Here is a 14134-nt window from a genome sequence, read left to right as displayed (position 1 = left end):
GGGGGTTACGATGGTTAGGATGCTCGATGTTCTCTAAAAGAAGGAGAGATGGGAAAATGGCCTAAGAGAGAAAAGAACTGGCCAGGTTGACTAGGGGCAAAGTCTCTTAGCAGAATTGTAAAAAGCAGTTGTACATAGAATGGAAAAGAGAAATGTAAACCACCCCCCTTGTTGGATCGAAGGAGGGAGCCATGGAGCCCTGCGCGCGTGGAGGAACTGCAAGAGAGAAATGGCAGGTGAAAAAAGAGCCGAGAGGACGGCCATTCCTTCTCTGTCTCCATGTCTCCATGTCTCCATATCTCCATTTACATAAGTAGGTACATACTTGAGAATGTACCGAACCATGCAGTATAGGTAGCATGTATTTAGATGATGTACAAAGTACCTTACTATATACGTGCAGTAGAGACATTGGCAATGCCGCAATCGTTGTAGACACGCGGGTAGTCATGGCTACCAGGCTACTAGGTATTAGACGCTCTGACTTACTGTCTACTCTGACTAAGGATTAATCGCATGGCCTTTTCCAGGAAGATTGCTGGAGATGATACTTGAAGGATGAGTACAGTGTACCTCTGCTATGCTCGCTTTTCGACTAATGTGTAACTAATGCGCCGCTTGTTATTGCTTGCTGTTTCTTTTTCCTCGTGGCGCGCGATGTACTGGTCACACGTGAGGAAGGTTGAGCAGGGATGTCGTCGGCCCATGTGCATGGAAAGTGGAGCTGGTCCATGAGCGGCACCGTGGCCGAGTCAAGGTAGCAGGGTCGTAATGAGGTACATCATCTCATGTAGTCCCTAGTAGTTTCCTTTCATTAGAGAAGAAGTACCTGGATACATGTATGTCTGAGGCTTGGCTTCAATGGGCCCAATGGAAATCCATCGAGGTTTTACATAGCACATCCAATACCTAACTACTATAGTAATAGCGGTAGTAGTAGGATGTCTACGCAGAGGGTACCCGATTAGGTATTAGTTATGTAGGAGGCCATCGGGGAAAGCATTCAACAAACTCTGGATAGGATCGAGCGTCAGCAAAAGACCTGCCAAAGACCAATGCTATGTTTTCCTACGGCGAAGGGTATTTTACTCCACGGCGCCCCCTTCTACTCTCCGTTTGAATCGGAAGTTCCGAATTCCAAGAAAGGATAGAAATCGTCCTTTTTTTATGGATAAGGAATGCAAGGCTTTTAATAAGAAAAAAGAAGAAAATAAGGACTTCCTTCTACTGCCATAAGATACGAAATTTACAGGCGTCAAGGAACTACTAGGAACTAGGTCAGGATAGGATCGAGGCGAGTTGGTTTTGCCGCCCGAGTCCAGGGAACTGGTGGTCACTAATGGTCACTGGTGGTCTGTTTGGTCTGATCGAGCCTGGAAGTTCGCAGGGAGTCAGGGACACTGACAAGCTCAGACAATCCAAGCGACCTTAAAAGGTACGGAAGAAGGAAATCCAAGCTTGTCCCCCGCTGCCCTGTAAAAGCACGAGTTATCTGATGGCTCGTGCTGGAACCCAATACCGGATACCAGCGCGGTTGGTAACAACATGGGCCGTGCTACCAAGGTAGGTTGTACGGGGGGAAACCGGGGGGGGAGAACCCTTTGTAGGGGTTTACAAATAGATGACATACCGTCGAGACATGGATATCGCTTTAACTCCTAAAGCATCAAGTGATTGGAATATGTATGAGAACTTCCGTCTCCGCCAACACGAAATGGGCTCTATTATATTTGCCGCTACCTGAATATGTGAAATGGCTGACCAACAGTTAGAAAACATACGCATAGTCTCACCAATGTGTTTCCCCGGCAGTTCACACTTACCCACCTGGGTACCCTAGTCGGCGTACCCAGATATAATGGCTATATTTGTGTTTGCTATCTATTAAAGATGGTCAAAATCGCACCACAAATCAAGTATATCGGCTTAGGTTTGTAAGGCATGTAAGACACAAATATTGAAATACTATGCGTATACACATCTTCAACCATTACTACGCATTGGGCCTAGGCATTCGACTAGTCCTCTATAATCTCAAGCGCTTCTCCGATCGAGGTCATAAATTAGCCTAGGATGATGTGAAGCATCATGTATGGGTACGTTACCGTCGGTGTCCCTGAAGAGAAGTAATGCCCGAAACGACAGAAGTAGTGATGTATGTATGTATGTAGGTATGTAGGTATGTAGGTATGTAGGTATGTAAGGATGTACCTACGCTGGATGTCAATAAGCTCGCTTGGGATCCGCTGCAGCGGACGTCTACGGTCTACCTACCTACACTATTACTAGAGCCATCTTACGATACCTTGGCTTCTTACGATCCTCCCGCCGCCACGTGAGGTGGTACCTGCTAACCATACAAATCCCTTTTAGTAACATGGCTAAGCTCCAGACTAAGCCTAATACTACCCTGTGTTGGTTGACGAGATGTTCGGCACAGTGTTATGCACCATATCCCATCAACTATGCGGGGTGCGTATCAAACGGGTAGCTTTCCGACAGACCTGTCAAAAGTTGATCTTGTATACGTACATACATACATACATATACGACAGGATCTCTAATGCCGCCGCCCTCACGGCACACCATCTCTCAGATCTACGGAAAGGGACAACCTTGGAAGCTCTCTCCACCGGATTGGCTATGGACCATCCCCTACGTCGCGAGCGGTGGGGATGTCGGTACGAAAAACAGGTTGGGAGCTACCAGTATAAGGAACAGAAATGCCTGACGCAGCACGATCCAGAAGTTAGCGACGGCATCTTACATGGCCCTGGCGAGGTGTAACTTGTTTGCCGACGTCGCTCTGCTCCGTGAAATCACGGAAGCGCAAAGATGTCAACCAGAAAGATAGGTTCCGGATCTGCTGTCTCGGGTTTGCTAACTCCTCATGCCACCCTAAAGCACCGGACCGGCTGTCCTGCTAATGTGCTCGGTTATGGAATCGTCTCAATCATGAGGCCAAACCATCTTACCGTGTGACTTAATGACCTCAGAAACAAGACTTCACTAGACTTTGGTTCCTACACACTACACCCCATCATCGATTCCCTGCAGAGACAATAGGTAAAAAAGAGACTTATCAGTCTTAGTCAGATATGCGCTGTAATGGTCTTCGACAACGGCGGTAGTTGTTTGACAAATCATTAGGTGCCATATATATGTAAATATGCGTTACATCCCATTCTCCAGACCCTCGAGAGTAGATGGCAGAGTTCTGGTGTGTGAGAGCCTTCTATCGCTCACGCCGCCACTCCACAAGAGCGTCTTGCATTCTTGGGACGAAGAGACCTATCACCAAGTCTCGCCAAGGACTCGTACACGCGTCGCACGCAAACACACAGGCGGGACGCCCACACGCACTTTCGGGCTGTCGCTTGCCATCGGTCGGTGTGATATCTGTCATATTTCACATTCGGTGTACCGCGCGGGTTTTACATATTACATACAAGTTTTTCTTTCTGTTGGAGTGAGAGAGGTATAGGGTTAGGTATAGTATAGGGACAGGGACGGGAGACAAAAAAAGAGACGCCCTCAAGTGAAGCACAGTGTCCGGATCTATACCATTTCAACCTTCCTCCCAATCTCTACTGGAGGGGGGAACATCTCAGTTTGTCTTGCAGAATTGCCGCGCCTCATGCAAGTCTTGGGTGAGACCTTACCCAGGGCTTTTTCTCTGTCGACGAATTGGAAGTTTAGAAGCTTGTGCGACTTGAGGCACATCGTAGGTAAAATGTATGCATGCGCAGGAAAAGGGGGTGTGGACGTCTTCACCAAGCCACCTTTCTCCGCTTTATACAGTATTAATGCTTGCTTAATGCATTGTATAAAGCGAGTATTCTGTACACGTTGATTCAGATACATATGTAGGTCGAGAACTTCCACGTGGTTGACGGCGTTCCACATTACTCGAGTCACGTACATATTATTTAATGTATATTATCCTGTTCCTTCGCTCCTCGTAACCCCTTTTTAGGCTTAAGTTAAGACATATTACGAAGACATCATAAACTGGATTTCTGTCACGGCATAAGGCTGCCAGTACGTATCAAGGCCTGTTAGATCAGATATCTTCATCGTCAACGACACGCAGATACTTGGGGGCCGCCGGCACTGCAAACTGCAAACTACAAACTACAAACGTAAATTGGCCTACATATGTGATAGCCTACAGGAAGTTAGAAATCGGTACCAATCATCACCCAGTCAGGGTTCCATGCCTGCAAGGCGGATAACGGTGATCGTTCCCACCCCCCTCCTAAATTTTTTCATCGTGACCCCGTTTAGGCTCACAAGTTTCCCCATCCCTTTCACCCCCCCAAGCTTTGGTGTTGGTGTGGGCGTGGGCGCGGCATGCGGCATGCCACGTTCCTCATACACTTAAAAGGAATTTTCCCTTCGCTAGCGCCTCCGCCATATCCCTGATTCCCTGTGCTGTGCCAAGCTCACCAGGTATCGTCTCTGCGTAGTAGTAAGGCTAGCAACAAAGCAGGGTTAATCGGTGATTCTCGTCATTTCGGGAGTGAGATCCTCGTCCTGGTTCGGCCGTTCCCTATCTTTTTTTGGCCGAGCTATTATTCGATAGCACCCAGATCTGATATTAAAAAGTCAAGCCTCATACTGGCCCGTGGTGAATATCCTTGCCAGGTCCCCGGACTAGAAATAACAGGGCTACCGGTAGCTCACGTTATTCTTTTTAAGGGTATTTGTACCAAGTCTGCTTCTATTCGTAGAAAGGTACTCGATGGGATGCTTCTCGGTCTAATATCAAAAGAGTCTAGGAAGCGCACCACTTCTGTTCCTTACAGAACATATAGAACGGTAAACCTGTCTCCCGTGCAATGCCTTATGCACTCCATCGCGCTACACCGATATAGGTAGCTTATTAACCCTTTTCTGCTTACTGTATCTGCCATATAAGGGCGCCAAGATTATTTTAGAACGACACGATCAGCTCCCCAAGGATCGGCCACCTTTACGAATGTGATACCATGCAACATCTACCGAGAGCCATACTACGTATTTAGTAGCGCGCCTATGTGCGTAGTGTTCGTAAAGCAGTCTAGGACCCATCAGTATAGTGACTGTGCAACACCAGGTAGGAGTAAAAGTCATGCCATTTGGCGGCTTTATAAACTAATCGGGCTAGGACCAGGGACAAATAGAGACTATACTCAGCCAGCATTTCAATTTTGATATAAAAGCTGATCTACGTAAAGTTGACAACACGAGATTCGATTATGATTTCGGGCGGTAATTCTCACGGTTGCCTTCGAGTTGGTACCAGCCTACGTCGTACCAGCGGTTCGCGCAAGGTTGGGGACTGTTCAATGAACCGTTGAACTATTGGATGCGAGAAAAGAAAAGACGGCGTCCGCTCTCCGCCTAAGGAGATCTCTACTATGGATTCTTCCGACTGCAGCCGTTGCTTTTTGCTATCCGCACCTGGATCGATGCACGGGGTAGAGCGATCTAGCACGTAGATGAATACGATCTATGCGCTCTTCTCCCTCGCGTTATTGTTGCGTAGTTCATTCTTCCCACGAGAAACTAGCCTTGAAGCTATTCGTCTTACACGTGGGGGGTCCAAGAGATCTAGCCTTACCGAGGACGATACACAGCGTCTGGAGACCCTAAGCGGAATTAAACCGTGTCCGACGGGAACTAGTAGGATAGAATCCAGCCACATTTTCGATCATTAGCATACTATAATAGTTAGACCTCGGCCTTTCAATAGCCTCGCTATTTCATGGAGTTTACCACGGACACCCTACCGGCTTAGGCATACATGCAGTATTACAAAGTATTCAAACGCCTAAGCTCGATTCGTCCTCCATCCGAATGGCATTCGAAGAAAAAAATAAGCACGCATATTCACTATGTACTAATTAGTCGATAGTTAGTTTGATGCTGCGTGGAAGATCCTTATGGAGGAACTTCCGCTTTCGCCTAATCCGAGCCGACTCCTCTCGGGATCACCACTGCAGCACAGCTGATTGTTACTAAGAGCTAACCCTTACTTGACTTCGCAAGCTTTTTGGCCTGTAAGCTTCGTAGCTGGTGTGGTCTGAGACCTACCGAGCACACACGTCGAGGCATTGCGAAACCTGGAAAATCAGTTGCTTTCTCCTTTGGCAGTTTCCTTTTCATACACCTCGGTCTGCTGGGTATCGCCGAAGGAATAGGATCCGCGCGCCACTCCCGCCGGGGGGCCATCCCGTCTGTGACGCCAACGTGGAGGCTCTACGTGCGTATGTAGGGGGCGAAACCTAAGAGGCTAACCAGACGGGTTATCCATGCCCTGCGCTTAGATCTATGCTTATTCGCGATGCTAAATTCTACAAGCGAATTATATGATCCTACGGACAGGCCTTGACCGACGATTGTGATGTAATATTGTATACTAGGTATGTATGTGGATGCATGCTGACGAGCATGCCACGAGCTGAATGATTCGAATCCCGGCGTGGATTACCCCTGGTTATTCGAATCCGCCGATTAGTTCCTGGCGTCAGCTATGGCACTATTCAACTATTCACTACACGGCGCCACCGCGGCGACAAATAGGTTCGGAGACGGCCGCGGCACTTAGAATCCTTCCTTGCATTTGTGAATAGGGAGGAGTGTTGAGAGTGATATATCATCACGAGACGATAGCATGTTCTTTGATGACCGTTGAAGTTTTGAACAACTTCAGCGCTTAGTCCTGAGCTCTCGCTCAAGGTTAGAATCAGAAAACAAATGCATGCGTACACTCAAGTCCAATCGTGCTACGTCCCGTGCGTTGCGAAGAAACAGTATCTACTCTCTCGGATATACGGCATATACAATTTGGTACAACTTGATCACATAGAGACGATGTTCGTCAATAGTTAACGCCAGGGGCAATTGATTAGTATGAACGGCAACTCTTTTATCGCACGGCTGGCCAATAGTTTCGGTGCCAACCTGCACAGTAGCACCGTCACATCTCGCTAAACTCTTGACCTGGGGGATAACCAAAGCCTCAGGGGACGTACTACGTATGAGAATAGTCAGGTTTCCTATACGGCGAGAAGTTAAGACTGCCTACGTACTTAGATAATTTTCAACTTGTTAGACAACCTTCACCGTCCTCGATTTATCCCAACTACCTCACAGGAACCTATCTACCTTGTGTAATTCAGGAGGCCCTACGTGGTACGATGGCCTCACCTATTTTCCTTAAGGGGAAGACGCTGGCGAGACCGTTCGTCAAACACTTCCCTCCTCCTTTCGACGGATCTTTGTCCTCACGTTTTTTTTGCCCCAGGAAATCGGATCCCGTGGGATTTCCCCCTTTCCAAAATTTCGGGGTAGCAGGTGAGACATGGGACTTTTGGGGGCACGGCAGGATTTCTGTACCTTCTCTACCACGTTTCTAGACCCCGAGGTAGCGCGATCTGGATGCGATAGTCCGACCTGCCACAGCGTGGGACCCGTCTGTCTCGGACGCGGATGTATCGCGTTCTGTAAGGAGCTGGGCGGGTTTGCTTGAAAGTCCTGCCGGGTTCCGTCTGCAAGGCCTCTCCCGCTATGCCGCTTGACGGCCGAATCTAGATCTTGAATAGGCAGGAATTCGCGATTCAGCGGCCTCCAGGTTCTCGTTTTCCTTGCGTGCCGACTGGTTGGGACATTTTGAGACGACTTCCGAGTAAAGTTCTTTTCTTTTTTCCTTAGCATCGCCACGTCTATACTATACAAATGAACCAGTGGAGCACCATCTTTTACCAGTCATCCCTCGCGTATCCTGGCTAATGTCTCATGCCAGCGTGCTTCTCGCGAACCAATCTACTAGCTGAACCTCTTCATCTACTGAAACAACGGTTGCCATGCTAGAATCCACGATGGAGCCCAGCCAGTCGTGACACCAGCACCGTGGCTTTCGGGATCTGGTGTAACAGTTTCAGAGGACGATGGAGTTATTTGGAACACCTTCAAGCTAATCAGATGCCGCTTACTGTGAAATGGTATACAGAAGTGCGACTGCAGCGAGCCTGGTGCCCGTCATTGTGGTCACCTATGAACTTGACCGCACTACGAAGTCGTACGTAACAGACTTCAACTACACGGAACATACCTAGGTGTGTACAGGAATACGGAAAAATTTCAACGGCGATTGCTGATATTCACCACTAGTAGGTATAGGTAGTCATTATAGCTACAAGCATCTTGGGAGAGAAGGGATAGGGGTTCCTGACTATAGTAAATATAACCACTACATTTCAAAATTATAAGCACAAGCCAGCTATCTTGCGAATGTCGTACAAATAAATACCTAGTATGCCCCAGGCTACACTGTATATTTCAGCTCAGCCACTAAGACCGTCGCAAGATAAATGAGAGCCCTCTCGGTGTTGGAATTGAGAAGGAGCTCAATTCTTCTTGTGCCCTAAAATATTTTCGTGAAGCGTCACTCAAAGCTTTGCGGCCTCAACTATGTACTGAGCTGAATCAGCACTCCCGTAATCTAGAATTGTAAATGGTGGCGGATTGCTCTAAGTGGATCTTGCGGAGTTGGCATGAATCGGCGGCGGAGTTGCGGACTTCCAACGTCAGCCTTTGTAGGCCTTCTCTTGTCGTGTTCGTTAGGACATCCTCTCATTCTACCAGAACAAACACATGTACAGTTTTTTTCTATGTGCGGATTATCTATTGCTAAGCGGTTAGCATTTATTCATAACGTCTATCCTCCCATCTCTGAGTCATTGTTCCGCAGCAGAATCCATGGCTCCTGGCGGGATATCGTCGCGGCAGAAAAGTTGCAACGCCTGCGTAAAAAGCAAGCGACGTTGCGATAAGCAGACGCCGACCTGCGGAAACTGTGTTAGGAAGAGATGTCCTTGTTCATATGGAGGCAAGTCGGATATGCAACCCCGTTATAATTCCGCAAATGGTTCTATCGGCGTAGACACTGTTGCTAGTCCTTCTTCAGCGTCCTATGACAGCGGCTTTGTGTTGAACGATGGCGGGTTCTCTACCGCATTTGACGCAGACGTAGCTCTACCTGACGCGACACTACAAATCGATGGGACTTTAGAGTCTCTGCTAAATTCAATGTCTGGGAGTACATTCGGTGATACATATGGGTTGTCTGATCTCCTGGGACGAGACGTGCCAATGGCGTCTTCGCCAACGAGTAAAGCCCTAACGCGACCAGATTATTCCAGGATAGCACCCGTCTGTGTAAGTGTCTATATAGCACTTCAGGTCTTTTCCTGCGTTAATTCTTATGACCGTAGGACGATTATGCCCCGTGGCAACTTGCCGACCCTTCGTCGAGAATTGCCTACGCAGTAAATGTCTTCAAAAACTTTCATGTTACATTTGCTCAGAATAAGTCAACTATATACATGCATAGCCAGCTGTACGTAGGAAACACGCCGCGCTGGATCTTACAGGCATTCGCTACGTGCGTCCTATACACAAACCAGACGAAAGAAACTCGCGGCTTCGTCCTAAAGATTCTTCACGAGAACGTCAATAATCTCATAAACACTGCCAGTGGTGTATCATTTACACCACGGGAAAAACTTGCGAGGGTTCATGCCCTGGTAGTTTACCAAACTATTTGCATGTTTGATGGAGACATCTCCCTTGGCCAACGAGCCGAGAATGATTTGCCTATTCTGGAATCATGGAACGAAGAGTTGAACAATATAAGGGACAACCTTGACGATGTAGCTGAACTGGATATGACTGAACTTCGCAAAAGGCAACCTGAGTCTTGGGAAGTAAGTTTGAAGAATGAGTTTCTACATTAGGAAGCACATGGTCACTGACAATCTTTAGCGTTGGGTGTTCGCAGAAAGTGTCAGGAGGACCTATATCATATGCCACGCTCTCAAAACTTTCTGGGACTTGTTGAAGGACCGAGGTGATGAAGGTAATAGCATCGACTTGTCTATTTTTGAATCCACAGCTAACCTGTGAGCCCAGATAATTTTGGGAAATGGGAATATATCCATCGATCAACCCTATCGAGACATCTATGGACTGCGACGAACTCTTTTGATTTCTATAGAGCATGGAACGAAAAGCCCATGTGGATTATATCTGCCTTTTGCTTTGACGAATTTCTGCGGACTGGAAAAGGAGACGACATAGATGACTTTGCCTTAGCTTTCTTGACCTTGTAAGCGTTCGCCTATCACAACCACCATTCCCTCGATTATTAACCTTTTCCTATTAGATCTTTCGGTTTGGACGAAGTGAAGACGTTTTGCTACGAGACAAGTAGACGACTTCTAGAATAGGAGTGTTCCTCTCATACAGGCAGGAACTTGCCACAACTCCGCAACCCCAAAGCTCCACTCCTAGTCCGCACCAGCGGAGCGGACTACACATGACTGACGCGGAGAATATGGAGTGAGCTCTTATTATGAACTTCCTTACTCCCTACCTTTGGTCATGATATAAATATACGGTCCTGTCTGATGGAAATATCGAATATGATCTTCTCCAGTCATCAAGTCTTCATGCTTCAAACTCACTCCTATCTAACTACCTCCGTATTCGACCTACCGATACACTACACCTAGCTCAGCACCTAATCAATACCTAACCATGTCTTCCGTCCCAACTCGTCCATTAGGCAAAAACGGCCCTCTGGTCCCTCGAATCGGCTTCGGCACTATGGGTCTCTCGATGAGCTACGGAAAGCCCATGCCGGACGAACAGCGAATCGAGCTCCTCGACCATGCCCATAAAATCGGTGAGACTTTTTGGGACACCAGCGACTTCTACGTAAGCCTCTCCGCAACATTATCATACTATGATAGACTTCCATTTTCAAAATTAACATGTATTCGAACCCCTACAACAGGGTGACTCCGAGGACATCATAGGAAAATGGTTCGCCAAGACCGGCAAGCGTTCTGACATATTCCTCGCGACCAAGTTCGGCGCCGTCGTCTTAGACGGCGGCAGATTCAGTTTCCGCGGCGACGCCGCGTACGTGAGCGAGGCCTGCGACAAGAGCTTGAAGCGTATGGGCATCGGCTACATCGACCTATACTACCCGCACCGCCTTGACGGCAGCACGCCGATCGAGCTTATCATCGCCGAGATGGTCAAGTTGAAGGAGTGCGTCTTTTACTTCCCCCTTACCTACCTCTACCCCTATTTCACCACCCTTGCCAAACACCAAAAGTCCACGAAACCTCCGATGAAAACCTCATGAATCTACCTGGAAAGCAAAAGCTAACACCCCAACCCAAAAAAGCCAAGGCAAAATCCGCCACATAGGCCTAAGCGAAGTCTCCGCCACCACCCTCCGACGCGCCCACGCCATCCACCCCATCACCACCGTCCAAATCGAATACAGCCCCTTCACAACCGAAATCGAGACCCCCGCAAACTCCTTACTCGCCACCTGCCGCGAGTTAGGCGTCGCCATCGTAGCCTACAGCCCGCTCTCGCGCGGGCTGCTCACGGGCCGCGTGCGCAGCGCCGCGGACTTCGGGCCGGGCGACGTGCGCGCGAGCTACCCGCGCTTCTCGGCCGAGAACTTCCCCGAGAACCTGGAAGTCGTTGACGAGCTGCGGCGGATCGCCGAGGGGAAGAAGAAGGGGTGCACGGCCGCGCAGCTGACGCTCGCTTGGCTGCTGGCGCAGGGGGATGATATTTTTCCTATTCCGGGGTGAGTTAGTGGCAGTGAATTACCTACCTAGGTACCTAGACGGTTTCGTTGGTTGGGTGTTTGTCTGCTAATGGGATTTGTTTCGCGGTAGGACTACGAAAATCGCTACGCTAGAAGAGAATTTTGCGGCGGCTTCTGTCGAGTTGACTGCTGAGGAGACCGCGCATATTAGGTCGCTTGTCGATGCGGCGTCATGCCATGGTACCCGATATCCGCCTTCTCATGCCCTGGGCTTGTTCGCCGATACGCCGACGCTCGAAGAGTACAATCCTGACTCTGCTCGTACGGCGATTGTTGGAACTGTATATGAGAAATAGATATTGTTTGAATGTCGTCACTGGGATGGATTTGATTCATTCAACCCATAGATTAGGTATGACCGGGAGTTGGAATCCATGTGCTTGGGTTTTGGTGTAATTAATTTCGCCACTCTAGATTGGAATACGAATGGTTTCGATAAATACATGATGGGACTTTAAGAATATCTAACATTTGGCTTATGGATGTCATTAAGACACTGTCTGTTACTGCCATTGGCATCAGAAGTCTGCATTAGTGAGTTCGATTAGAAAAGTGGTAACTATTAAGCAGCCCATCTTTATTTCTTACCCCTTACCCCTATTCATGGGACCACCCTTCGGTGGCATATCACTTAGGTAGTGAGCTATCATTATAATTCCACTTTTTCACTTAAATCTAAACCTGCTAACATTCCCAAAGTAGGCGACATCAGAATCCATATTAATCCATACATCCAACCGAGATACCAATATCACTCTTGATCGCTTGACCGATGGGGATATCAACGCTCATGTTACTAGCAGCCAATGAATTGGCGAAGTACGGTATGGGCTGACCAAGATTCGTCACATTCTTCCCAGACAGTTCGAACGTAAGGGTGCCGTTGCGCTCGCACGTGGGTCGTTTTGTTAGTGCGTTAAGGACAGCTGTATTGTTGATATCAGCCCAGATGAAAAAGTCATTCGTCCCTGGGTGTAGGACCATATTTAATATGTACGACGTCCCGATTTCGCTGCCATTCAAGTATGTGTGGAAAGTAGTATTGCCCTGAGTAACGCATATTAGTCTCCCATCCCCCTTCAATCCGCTAATACCTGAGTATCACGACACTGGGAATTTGGTTGGGGAGGAGTGCTAGAAAACTTACGACGTCTAGCGTCAACGAAGATGGGTTGGGGATATGGGCAGTAGCGTTGAAGTTGTCAGCCTGTGCGAGGCTCACATGCGGGTTCGTGACACTGAGGTCCTTAAAGTCGTCAAGCCCCTTAAGCGAGACCGTCTTGCTAAAGGTTACACTATAGGCGCGGGATATTCCACGGACGTGGACATGTGTGTCCCCTTTTACCAACACATTGACAGATTCGCGCTGGATGAGTTGCTCATTGAACGTCGTAAAAGCGTTCTGGTCCGAGATCGGGATTTCCTGGCTAATATCAACCGTCTGGTGGGCGTCCGACGTCGTCTCTGGAAAGTTGATCTTTGCGAACGCAAGGGGAGGGTTGGCGTCTGCTAGATACATGGTCCCTTCGAATCCATCTATGGTGGCATGAGTCGATCCGTCTGTGGTGATTGTCGAGTTGATGGCCATATTGAGAGAGTTGGTCTGGACTTTGGTAACGCTGATGCCATCGATAGTCAACCTGGCCTCGTCGAGCTTATTTTGAGCCATCCTCGGGACGACCACGAGTATCCTGAATACATACTTAATCATGTTCTTAGGTAGTGACTAAATCTTGATTGGTGTTGACTTACACGCAAGGCACAACGACAACTACCGCAATGACGAGTATTATCAACACGTAAAGCCACCATAACCTTTTGCAATGGCCCCTTGAGCTCTTGCTAGTACTTTTGCCGTTTCCGCCATTCCCAATACTCGCGCCTCCCTCGTTTGTTGCCTCCGCCATCTTTCTAGTCTCCCTTTTTCTTTTTCTTCGAATCTAAAAGCGCACTCTTCTCATTCAGGGGATGGCGATAGTTGCAGACTAGGAGTCAATTGTCGCGGAATTAATAAAAAGAAGGGCAGCTGTTGTATAATAACAGTTTGAAAGGGATCATCACATGTTTTAAGGGCAAGCCGCGTCTCGCAAGGGGCGTGTACGCAACCAACCATTGCGAACCCATGATCTTGGAAAGGTCCTATGTGTTAGGGTGGTAGCGGCACATTGTCCCCCTCTTTCTATTCCTTCCTACTTGCCATAAGTATTATCAAGATTGTCACTGCCGTTGGCGTCGACCTGTAAGAGTTACCCTCACAGCTTCCCCCGAGAAGAGGCTTGCTAGCTCGGCCAAATTGACTAGGCCAAGTTACACAATTACCAACTTGACCCCTATAATACGCTAGTTACCTTACACGACAGTACGTCCGCCAATGAGGAGATAGTATGAGGAGGAGATCCTTCCTGTTTCGAAGCGACACGAACTCAGATACCCCAGAGATGCTCGAGGAGTAAT

At 48.2% G+C, this 14134-nt stretch overlaps 3 protein-coding genes across 3 annotated transcripts; 2 read left to right on the top strand and 1 right to left on the bottom strand.

Annotated features, from left to right (window-relative positions):
• Positions 1-8250: 8250 nt before the first annotated feature.
• F4807DRAFT_207976 (uncharacterized protein) lies at positions 8251-10429 on the top strand. The gene is made up of 5 exons (XM_047993892.1): positions 8251-9204; positions 9261-9752; positions 9811-9904; positions 9958-10153; positions 10211-10429. Exons 1-5 carry the CDS (start codon positions 8746-8748, stop codon positions 10272-10274), a joined length of 1305 nt encoding a protein of 434 aa, XP_047858509.1. The 5' UTR covers positions 8251-8745; the 3' UTR covers positions 10275-10429.
• A 155-nt stretch (positions 10430-10584) lies between these two features.
• Positions 10585-11976, top strand: F4807DRAFT_456532 (Aldo/keto reductase; the record flags this gene model as incomplete). The annotated part of the gene is made up of 4 exons (XM_048000890.1): positions 10585-10764; positions 10844-11103; positions 11243-11659; positions 11751-11976. The coding sequence occupies 4 exons, from the start codon at positions 10585-10587 to the stop codon at positions 11974-11976; spliced, it is 1083 nt and encodes a 360-aa protein (XP_047858508.1).
• Positions 11977-12359: 383 nt separating this feature from the next.
• F4807DRAFT_207939 (uncharacterized protein) lies at positions 12360-13845 on the bottom strand. Its single transcript, XM_047993891.1, has 3 exons — positions 13433-13845; positions 12828-13371; positions 12360-12727 (listed from the first exon to the last, which is right to left on the bottom strand). The coding sequence occupies exons 1-3, from the start codon at positions 13585-13587 to the stop codon at positions 12401-12403; spliced, it is 1026 nt and encodes a 341-aa protein (XP_047858507.1). The 5' UTR covers positions 13588-13845; the 3' UTR covers positions 12360-12400.
• Between the last annotated feature and the right edge of the window lie 289 nt (positions 13846-14134).

Source organism: Annulohypoxylon truncatum, assembly GCF_022578515.1.
Source record: "Annulohypoxylon truncatum strain CBS 140777 unplaced genomic scaffold F4807scaffold_3, whole genome shotgun sequence".
Lineage (NCBI taxonomy): Eukaryota > Fungi > Ascomycota > Sordariomycetes > Xylariales > Hypoxylaceae > Annulohypoxylon > Annulohypoxylon truncatum.
This window is presented reverse-complemented; position numbering and strand designations above follow the sequence as displayed.

What these genes read in the sequence shown, in the direction of transcription:
- F4807DRAFT_207976 (XM_047993892.1), top strand. Translation starts at nt 8,746, where the DNA reads ATGGCTCCTGGCGGGATATCGTCGCGGCAGAAAAGTTGCAACGCCTGC. An exon ending in CCAGGATAGCACCCGTCTGT is followed by an intron (nt 9,205 to 9,260) that starts GTAAGTGTCTAT and finishes TTATGACCGTAG; the next exon opens with GACGATTATGCCCCGTGGCA. An exon ending in GGCAACCTGAGTCTTGGGAA is followed by an intron (nt 9,753 to 9,810) that starts GTAAGTTTGAAG and finishes GACAATCTTTAG; the next exon opens with CGTTGGGTGTTCGCAGAAAG.
- F4807DRAFT_207939 (XM_047993891.1), bottom strand. Translation starts at nt 13,587, where the DNA reads ATGGCGGAGGCAACAAACGAGGGAGGCGCGAGTATTGGGAATGGCGGA. An exon ending in GTTGTCGTTGTGCCTTGCGT is followed by an intron (nt 13,372 to 13,432) that starts GTAAGTCAACAC and finishes GTATGTATTCAG; the next exon opens with GATACTCGTGGTCGTCCCGA. An exon ending in CTTCGTTGACGCTAGACGTC is followed by an intron (nt 12,728 to 12,827) that starts GTAAGTTTTCTA and finishes TGCGTTACTCAG; the next exon opens with GGCAATACTACTTTCCACAC.